At 36.4% G+C, this 10,864-nt stretch overlaps 2 protein-coding genes across 4 annotated transcripts in view; one reads left to right on the forward strand and one right to left on the reverse strand.

Annotated features, from left to right (window-relative positions):
- Sick (sickie) overlaps positions 1–6,388 on the forward strand; it is a 162,043-nt gene extending 155,655 nt beyond the window's left edge. For all 3 annotated transcript variants that reach the window (XM_071707762.1, XM_071707760.1, XM_071707761.1), the window contains 6 exons: positions 253–909; positions 1,119–1,654; positions 1,830–2,360; positions 2,679–2,881; positions 3,183–3,550; positions 4,035–6,388. In XM_071707762.1, coding sequence (XP_071563863.1) covers positions 253–909; positions 1,119–1,654; positions 1,830–2,360; positions 2,679–2,881; positions 3,183–3,550; positions 4,035–4,193 — 2,454 coding nt within the window. In that variant the 3' untranslated portion in view covers positions 4,194–6,388. The remainder of the gene's footprint in view (positions 1–252; positions 910–1,118; positions 1,655–1,829; positions 2,361–2,678; positions 2,882–3,182; positions 3,551–4,034) is intronic.
- LOC139773360 (glycosaminoglycan xylosylkinase) lies at positions 5,455–10,153 on the reverse strand. Its single transcript, XM_071707774.1, has 6 exons — positions 9,906–10,153; positions 8,797–9,165; positions 8,145–8,445; positions 7,672–7,940; positions 7,309–7,535; positions 5,455–7,062 (listed from the first exon to the last, which is right to left on the reverse strand). Exons 2-6 carry the CDS (start codon positions 9,163–9,165, stop codon positions 6,834–6,836), a joined length of 1,395 nt encoding a protein of 464 aa, XP_071563875.1. The 5' UTR covers positions 9,906–10,153; the 3' UTR covers positions 5,455–6,833.
- Between the last annotated feature and the right edge of the window lie 711 nt (positions 10,154–10,864).

Raw genomic sequence — 10,864 nt, forward strand, 5'->3', positions numbered from 1 at the left:
CAAAAGTATTAATTATTTATATAAGAATATTAAGTTTTAATCAATTGTCGCGATTTGATAAAAAAAGAGACCTTTCTTTGCAAAAATTTTTAATTGCATATATGCATAAGATGATATACCACCGTTGAATTTCATTAAAAAGCAAAAAGAAATGTATAAACACGTCACATTTTAGATTTAATCGACACTTGATGTAGGCGTACAATATTTTTGTCATTAAAAACAATTGTTTTTTTGCCGGCGATTTTTCAGGATTCCGAGCTTCAAGAACTCCGAGAAACGATCGAGAGGCTGCGCAAGCAGAGTGCCGAAGCTGGATTGAACAACAGTCAAGCCGCGAACAATGGTCGACGTCATACTTTAGGTGACTCCGAATCCGGTACCACCGGCTGCACCGGCAGCAGCAGTAGCAACAACCATCATCAGGGCGCGTCGATGGCGAGACAATTGTCCGCGGACAGCGTGACATCTCTGAACTCGCTAAGCAGCGCCTGCTCGGCCAGCAGCAGTCATCACAAGAAGAAGGGCTGGTTACGCAGCTCTTTCTCCAAAGCTTTCTCGAGGTCGCGTAAGAATCGACACGGTTCGGTCTCCGATGCCGAGGACTGCAAGGAGAGCCCTGGCGGTGATCTGAGCGCTCCAAATAGTCCTAGACTGCCAACCGCGTCCAAACACGAGTCTTCGAGAGCACAGACTGCGAGGAGCAACGGCCAGAAGTCTCCCGATCATGAGAATTCTTTGTCAGGAAGCAAGAGCAGCTCGGCATTATACAAGAAAGAGGACGAAGACGTGGATGAATTGAAGAAGCAATTGAGGGAGAAAGACCTGGTGCTCACAGACATCAGATTGGAAGCGTTATCTTCGGCTCATCAGCTGGAATCTTTAAAGGACACGGTCATCAAGATGAGGGTGAGTATACAGTTTTTATTTAGAAAAGAAATTCTCATATACTATGATTTAAAGTTCAGTCAGATTCGACAAGTTTAACGACTTACAGTTAATATTTCAAATTTTTTACTTACAATTAGAGAAAGAGCGTAATTTTTACACCTACGAATAAAAATATATTTTACATTTATTAATATATTTTGTGTGAATTTATCACTTCTCTCCCACAGTACGAGATGCTGAATTTGAAGCAGAACAATGAACGTCTCCAACGACTAGTGACCTCGAAGTCGCTCACCTCATCGCAGTCCTCTCTACCTAGTGATCCAGATCGACGCTTCAGCATGACCGAGGTGGCGTCGAGTGTCGCAGCGCTGTCGAACGGCGACGTCAGTTCCACGGCCGATCAACTGGAAGATCTTAACGTCCCGGTCGAACACTCCGTGGTGCCGTCGAGCGCGACAACCACGGAACCGGTTCTCGAGCAAGACACTGACGGCAAGAGGATCAATGTGGCCGTCTACCTTGGCAGTGAACGAAATTTCAACTACAATTTGATTACCGGGAGTTCCGCCGACGGTACCGTAGGGGAACCACCACACTGCGTGATCGCCAACGTATGCATCAGCAACAAGACCAGCTGGGACGCGCTGGACTCTATGGTGAGGCGTTGCTTCAAGGAATACGTTTCTCGGGTGGATCCCGTGACGAATCTGGGTCTTGGCGTTGAATGTGTCGCCGCCTATCATTTCGGCGAGGCTTCGAGGTGTGTATTTATTTAAGAAACACTAAAATATAGTATAAATTTTATCTAATATCTATATAAGATATACGATTTTTAATAATGGATGAATTTATAATTTCATAGAAGCGCTCCGTATTGAGATTTAGCTTTTCTATCTTGATATAAAATAATTAAAACTTTTCTCTCCACTTCACAGATGCACTACCGATTCTCAGCATCCCGAATTGTTACCCTGCGGCTATCTAGTCGGCCACGTAAAGACTATCTATCTAGTGCTATCGGGCTATTCCTGGCTGGCGGTAGATACTTTGATACCGCGCTCTATCGTTCAGCGACTGATTTCCCTCCTGACGGAACATCGCAGAGTGATTCTATGCGGTCCAAGTGGTACAGGAAAGAGTTACTTAGCTGGGAAACTGGCGAACGCCCTAGTAGACGCCGACAATGACACGAAGGACGCTGCCGCCGTTGCGACTTTCAACGTTGATCATAAGTCCAGCAAGGAATTGCGCCAATATCTTGCACACATCGCCGAAAGATGCGACTCGAACGCCGCTGATGAACTACCTAGGGTGATTATCTTGGAAAATCTTCAACACGCGGCATCACTGGGTGAACTCTTCAGCGGTCTTCTAGGAACCAGGCATTTATCGTGTCCTGCTATCATCGGTACTATGAGCCAGGCCACCTGCAGTACCACCAACTTACAGTTACATCATAACTTCAGGTATTTTCACTCTTGTAAACACATGTTTAATCTATAATTTTAATATAATAGATACCTATGTAAAATTATTTTTAGTAATTTCTAGATCTTATTTTGGATGTAACTAAAAAGTCTTGAAGAGAGATCCTCGATAAGAAGCTAAATGCTAAAAATTAATGTCAGAATCACTAGTTATGAATGTATTACAATTCATCTTACGGTGTAAAGTAAAATGTAATATATTTAGTCTTTTTAATTAGACGATGAAGGAATAAAAGATAAATTTTTTAACCTGATTATGTAATTTGTTTATGTAATTTTGATTATGTGATTAAACAGGTGGGTATTATGCGCGAATCATATGGAGCCGGTCAAGGGATTCTTGGGACGTTATTTGAGAAGGAAATTACTGGAGCATGAACTGCGCGAGTGCGCTGGGACGAGGAACGCGGAAATGGCGGCAGTAGTCGAGTGGCTGCCGCGTGTATGGCTGCATCTCAACAAGTTCCTAGAAACCCATAGCAGCTCCGATGTCACAATAGGTAATATTTACTGAAAATATTGAAAACACATTTCCACATTTCAAAAAAAAAACCCAATTTTCAAAAGAGCCCGTTATTTCCAATTTAAAATAAAACGTCTCAACAATTTACTATCTTTAATTATCAGTTCTCTTAATATCAATACGATAGTAGAATAGTGAATAGATAGTAGAATCAGTGACTTTCAATCGCGAAGTTTAAAGAATATTTACGGTAAAATTCTACTGCTTTACTATCTCCAATTTTCCTATCACCAATAATTACAAATAAATAAATAATAATAATATTAATAATTTATCAGGACCGCGACTCTTCCTGTCATGTCCAATGGAAGTAGCTGGTTCTCAAGTGTGGTTTACCGACCTGTGGAACTATTCAGTGATACCTTATCTGGTGGAGGCAGTCAGAGAAGGATTGACGCTATACGGAAGACGCGTAAGCGGGAACGGAAATGGCGAGGCAACCTGGGAGGATCCAGCGCAATTTATCACGTCCAGTTATCCATGGATCTCGACGCATGCCGTGCACGGCGGCAGCGACGCTCTTCTACGTCTGAGACCCGAAGATGTGGGATACGATGTCGTCTCCAGCGGGCACACTTCGGGTGTAGGCGCCTCCAGTGTTAAGAGCCTCGGAAGTACTCACAGTGATACCGAAGGAGATCCTCTGGTCAGTATTCAGAGTATTAAAACTCGGGAACTTTAAAACACAGATATTTTAACGTATGAGAATTTTAAGTTTTATATATTCGGAAAATTGAAAAGAAGTTTCCTGAGATTTGTGAATCTCTCAAATTGAAGGATATTAATATTCATAGATGTAATATCAGAATGTGATATACGTCATCAAAGGAATTCAGCGATCTAAATAAACTGTTGAACATAGTAATAATAATGATAATTTCTAGATATAGAATAATTATACATTTTTATCGTGTCATGGGAAATTATTCTCTTAAATAAATAGAATAATTGTAACAAAGAGAAAGAAGATGAAATTTACATAATTCTATTACATATCTACTGCATATTAATTATAGAGAAATTTACTGTTTTATTTATGTTGCTTTATATGTAAGAACTATTCAATGGTAATCAAGACTTATTAATTAACTTATTAATCAACTTTAATTTTCTTAAATCTATTTTTATAGCTTAACATGCTGATGAGGCTGCAGGAAGCGGCTAATTACTCGAGTCCGCACAGCAACGACAGCGACTCGGTGACCTCCCTCGACTCGTCACATACGCGCCACTCAGAAGATTTGAGCAGCTCGACATCTTCGTCAAGAGGCGTAGAATCGGCACTTTAAATTAGCAAGATATCGTGAACAAAATTCATCGCCGAAAGGTCGACACCCGCGTATCGACCGTTGAACACTAAAAATACTACAAAAAGTACAGATCAGTAGCTCTCGCAAGTAAACAACCATTCCGATCGCCGAATTCAGACCAACAGGAAATTATTTGTAAAAGGTAATTATTAACGAGAAGTATCCTTCTCTTTCCCTTATCAGGGAAAATAATCAGCGCAATTTTTCTAAGATTAAAATTCTGGAAAGAAAATTATCGCTAAATTGTACTTCCGAGATAAGAGCAGATCAGTTAAACATTGGCGATAATCCTTATCGTAATAAACATCAAATTGCATATTTAAGGACCCTCTGAAATACAATAAGATTAAAAGAAATCACGAAGCGCCAGCTATTTTAAGACCGCACTATTTTAATACCAACAATAGCTTTGTAATGATCTAAGAGGGACTCGAGATGCCTATTAAAGCTGGCCTAGATTTATAGATTTCTACGTGCATTCAGCATCTAGGTGTGATATGTAATATTAAATAAACAAAGAAGATAAGGCGACTCTTTGCTCCTAAGAAAAATAGGTGAGCCGAAAGAAATCCATTTTACGAAGATAAGTTTTACATTTTCGGAATTGAGAAAATTAAATTAAAACCATCTAGTTAAAGCTAATGATTCGGAAAATTAAATAAAAACTATTTTTAATTCATTTTATTTTACGGAAATAAAAAGAATTCCAGCAATAATAAAAAATATTAACTTGATCAGGGCATTTTAGGTATGTTCCAAATAATTTTTTTTATTTAATCGTATCGTCGCAATTTATTTCTTGAAAGAATTAGTAACATCTTAGAAATATAAAAAATGTGATTTCGCCGATTTCTTTCGGTCCATTAATTTTTCGTGGGGCGTACACACGAACCCGATGCAATAATTTCTACACGCTGCCGTTTGCGGAATTCTATTTTGATGGGACGCATTTTTCATTCACGACGAGATGCGACGAGCGCGTAATTGAAAAAAAATCGCATCGATCTTGTCGTTCGGTATACAGTATTAATGGCAGGTGCAAAAAAGAAAACGGTTTCGAACCGAGGAATTCTCAAAGAAGAGATAGAGATTCCTCTCTCGTCCGACTATTTTTCAGGTAAAATTATTTAAATGCAGACAGATCTCAAGGGGTGAATAAGCAGACGACTCTCATTCATAAAGCAGACAGAGATAAAGCGAGTAAGTTCGAAAGGATCATGGTCTGTGCAAAAATAGTCTATTTATACATACTTTGCTACGAAAGCTCTATTTAATTAAAAAATGTTAATATAATATATATATATAAATAGTATATATACATTCATACCTGAACGACGACGGCGCTAAATATTATATATATATATATTATATATATATTACAAAAATAAAATTTCTAATTAGTTTGTAAGGTACGTGAATAATTCTGGTCATGTAACGTTGTAAATACGAAAACACAATGCGAGATAGATTGCGCTAGATATGCGAATTCGATTCAAAGTCCCACACGAATGGGCCCCGATATCTCTTGCGATAATTTTACTTGCGATCTTTCTTATATACTTTACATTTGAAATGTATCATATTTCGTAATTGATAACAAAATCTTTGTACCTTTTTTTTTATCTCCAAAAAGAAATTTTTTTACATCAATAAATTAATTTTGCCATAATGAAATAAATATTTATTTTTCGTTAGAAAATATTGCTCAAGAAAATAATCATAATTCCTACGATCAATTTTATTCTCAGTTTTTTAATTTGATAATTGTAGATTTATTACGTTTTAGATCAATATAATTTTCTAAAAATTAAATGGTTTTATACATTTTCATAAAAAAAAGAATACGAGAAAAATGAAAATGTGATGCTGACTGAAGAATTACAATCACAGGAGATAATACGGCGTTCACGAAGACTATATATAATGTACATGATCGGTGGCATGGTGTCCCCGGCTGCGATGAAGTAAAAAGAAAAGGGGACACATCAACGTTACACACACACACACATATATATATATATATATATATATATATGCGATAATACAGTCGCATTTATACAAGTTTTTTACGTTTGTACGGTATTTATACATACGCTGTACACAGCGCCGCACTCCAAACTCTATTCAAATAACGATAATTAACTGTGTCATCAAATAAATCGCATTCAAATCTGTCTTGTCGATCTTTCTGATTTCAAACATTATACTTATCTATCAATTTGTAAAATATCATAATGCTTCAAGAGATTATTCTTAGCGAAGAAATTATATTTTTCCCTCAAGCAATATTTCATTAGAATATTAATACAAATATTAATTAAAAGAAATATAAAAAATTTTTTAAATTGTAAAAACAAGATGTTTAAAAGAAGCTTAAATTAGATATTTTTATATATTTTATATTTTTCTTATAATCTTTTTACAAAAGAACACTCATTTTAATTTTTCTGCTTGGAATGTCTTCCATATAATTTTTTTATTAATTTTATTATCTTATTAGCTTTTAATTAGATAATAAATCTTCATATCTATCTACTTTTACAAGATCTATCTACTTTTTACAAGAAACATTTACATTTTTATATATAACTTTGACTCATCCTAAGAATTGTTCTTGGACTACCGATGATCTAGAATTACATTAGAAATGTACTTCTTTTTCTTCAGGCAATTTTCTACTACGGCGTAAATGGTAAGCAGTCTTCTATTCATGGCACTTAAGTGCGCCTCTGTGATGAGTGGAGAAACATTTGACATTTCAGCTTCATGTGCAAGAAGTCTACCTAATGCGATGCTTAAAGAGCCACCACTAAACAGTCGCAACCTATCCCACATAGTTTTGTGAATCCTGGAATAAAGTTCATGGAATAAAATTTTTTCAGTTTTTTTTTAATTACTACCATTTCTTACAGTTTCTGAGCGCAGTAATTAAAGGAGAGACAATTTTCCGAAGGAAAATTTCTAAGATAGCTTTAACAAGCACTTTCAGGAATTCCAAATTTCAAATTTTGCAAAAAATCAATAGGGTACATTAAATACTCGGCATGTTTTTCAATTTGCATAATTTTCACAGTTAGTAGCAGATTATACTCACATGCAGCACTGGTAGAGAGGCGCTAAGATGTCGAGGTGATCCACATCAGGATTGCTTAGGCTTTTTCCATTATCGATCAACAGCACTGCGGGATTATGGAAATTATTCTGCGCGAGTTCATAATGATGCCGATCACCATTATCCATAAGGAAGTCGAAGATCGCTGTGTCGATCAAATCCAAGAGCCTACTCGACGATTGCGGTGAATAAGCCTTTGAGTCTTTTACCTAAGAGACAAATCAATTATATATTTTCGACATCGAATGTTATTTATAATCGCGTTTTCTCAACTTCATATATTTTGTTATTATATTTAAATTTATTTTTATACATGTTTTTATAATCTAAGCAATATAATAATACTTTATCACAATAGCCCTCATCTATTTCCCACGCAGCAAGTTTGTTTCTTTTATAAGTCCGCTGCCAAGGATGACGATGCTTGACCAGTCTTAAGTATCGCGGAAGCCAAAAGATGAGGGCACCCTCCAATACATCCCCCGTTCCACAGACGGGATCGGATGGAGAACAATAATGACAAACGCCATATAGGCACGTATCGTTACCCTCTTGATACATAGTTGCGTATAGTGCCGGCGTCGCGCGGTTGCCAACCTCTTCTTTTAGGTCAACTACGAGAGTGTACATTCCTTACTTCATCAATTTACAGCAAAAAATTCCGATTATAGTTTATTGGAGAAAGGTAATTATAATTAATTAAAGTTTTTATTGCAAATTCTTGAAAATTCAAGTGAGATATCTATTAAAATAAACAGAAATATAATTATTACATGGATCTTTTTCAAGTCTTGTCATTTTGTTCAACTTTAACATACGTTTTCGCATAACGGCGAGTGGTACTCTTCGCAATGCCAGCAAGGATGATAAATGAAAAGCCACCACTTCAGCATTGTGGCGATCCTTGCCATGGTACACTGGTCCGTGTATAATAGCGTGTCTGGAGTACCATTGTGGCTTAAATAATGCTTTTAGGTCGTTCTCGAGATTGAGCATAAGCTTCAGCTGTGTACCCAATGGAGCGTTATCCGCACGGACCACTCTAGATCTCCGCAAAACTTCCAAAATGGTCCCCAGCTCCGGTGCTGCCGGCGGAATCAGTTGATGTGCATCTGGCCACTATACATATAACAAAATAATATTTATACCTTATTATATTTACACTTTATTTCTTGAATTTGTCTCTTGGTCAAATACATAATAAAAATAGAATTGTAAATTAACAGAATGTCCTCTTATTCTTCAAAATTGATTGAGAGGTAAAAAAATATCCAAGTATTTTAGAAACAGAAAGGTCAGAAGCAAACTCGTCTCGAATATCATACAATTAAGATAAATTTAAATGTATTATTATAGAGATAACAGAAATTAATTCTTTCTATTCTTTTTAATGCAACGTTACATATAATTTTTTTTTTAATCTCTTATTTATTAAGAAATTTGAAACACTTAAGATTTTTTTTAACTAACATTATTATTGGGAATATTCCAGATATCTTCGCGGACATTCGGCATTATCGTTAGCTCGGCTAGCAACCGTTCCAGAACGAGAGTGTAGCTGGTGTTCTGTTTAAAATATTTGGAGGGCAGCGTGCGAATCTCTTCTTTGAGCCTCTCGCCGATATCCTTTGCGATTGACCTCAATTGCGGCAAATCTTTTTCACTGGATCGCGAAGACGTGGAGGGATCTTGCCTGGCTTTCGGTTCCGGTAAATTTTTGGCGTACGTCCTATGTGAGGAAGAACTCTCGACGATCATTCGGATAAAGTAGATGTTTACGCTGAGGACCAAGATCAAGAGGATGCTCAAGGCGAAAAGAGTGCAACGTCGGCCAATCATCTGCAATTTTTATGAATTTGTATATATAATCTCACGATTATCATGTAATAATTTTTTTATTGTAAATAATATTTAAGATTACAAGTCACCAATTTATTTCAATCTCAATTATTTAATAGATTACTCTCATCAATTACTGTAATTAATCACTAAATTAAATAAATGATTTTTATGTCAGATCAAATTCGTCAAAAGATTACATACATATATATCTCAATAATTTAATTTTCAATAATTTAAATCCTTTTAAGGAGCACCAACTGCCTTAATGATAATTGTATTTTCATCGAAATAAATACATCTCTTTTTTCCTATTCACAAGCTTAGATTGCAGGACATTACAACAGGTAATTTTCTAAAACTAATAAAATTAATATGAACATGAGTTTTTCATTTTCTTTTTTATATTAAAGAGCTAAGACCAAGATTTCCCGCGTCATATTGGCGACCGTATTACGCAATTCCTGCTTGTGGCATTATGGCGACTTCGTGACATTCGTTGACGTTCGTGACCCAGCGATTCGATATAGTTATCGTTATTTGTGATTAACCGAGTCTCCAGCTGGATCATAATTATATAGATACACGTGGACTCTAATAAAACAAACACACTGTAATTCTTAATAAGAGATCTATAAAACTTATTCGAACGACCAAACGACCGATATATCCGGCTCATTGACCGCATTGTTAACAAACATGGTAACACGTGATAATGTTAATTTTGATCACATCTTCACCTTGAAGCAATTGGCCACGCGTCCGCTGTCACCTGGTAACTCGCGTCTGTCTCATCCTTCGTCGATTGCCGCCGAGTGCCGAGTGCCGACTGCCGACCCTACCGACGTCTCATCCGCGTCCGGGCATCGGCGCCATTTTTACTCACCTCTCTCACCACTCACCCAGTGTGACTACAGACCAGCTACAGACTACTGTGACTAATATGACCTCACCAGATTGAACGTGGTACAGTGCAACTAGTTACGCGTTTCTGCGAAAGTTCTTTTCCGGAAAAGAACTTTTGGGACACAACTGGACAATATGATATATTTTTGATAAATTAAACAAGAAATGCATAAATTTTCTTTGCAGAAACATTCATTTTAAAAATTCAATTTTGATTACTCCTACTTTTTTATGTCATTAAAAAAAATTTCACAGAAATTTAAAAAAATGTTTTGATTAACAACACGTAATAATTAATTACTCAACAATACGGATAACAGTTAAATACATGAATGAGAAATTGCGAACCGAAAAGTACCGCGTTCTGCTCTGTAGCCCTTCCAGATATAAACTGTACGGTGCAGTAATCAGAGTAACGAGGGATACGTGTCCCCGTATTGGATAACTTGAGGCATTCATGTATGAACAAATAAGCGTCGTACACACATCACTGAAATGTTCTTCCTATATTATTAAAGAAATTACGATATCTGCCGCATGATTTTTTTCATCATAAATGCTGAAATATATAAATGTTACATTTTATTTTCTATAATATCCTATCTTCTACAATACAATTCTATCATATGAAATAAATAAGGTTTTTTTCCTTCTATGAGATAGTCGAAGAGGCGAACTCTCAGCTTTCGCTCACTTTGAGAGACTTGAAGCTAAACAAACGTAGTTCAGTTTAGTTAATAAAAGCACATTCGAGACAAATTCCCCTTTTGCTTGAAGAAATCTGAAGTGACAG

This window comes from Temnothorax nylanderi, unplaced genomic scaffold, assembly GCF_030848795.1.
Source record: "Temnothorax nylanderi isolate EJ_2023f unplaced genomic scaffold, tnyl_v1.0 TNYL_tig0060_pilon, whole genome shotgun sequence".
NCBI lineage: Eukaryota > Metazoa > Arthropoda > Insecta > Hymenoptera > Formicidae > Temnothorax > Temnothorax nylanderi.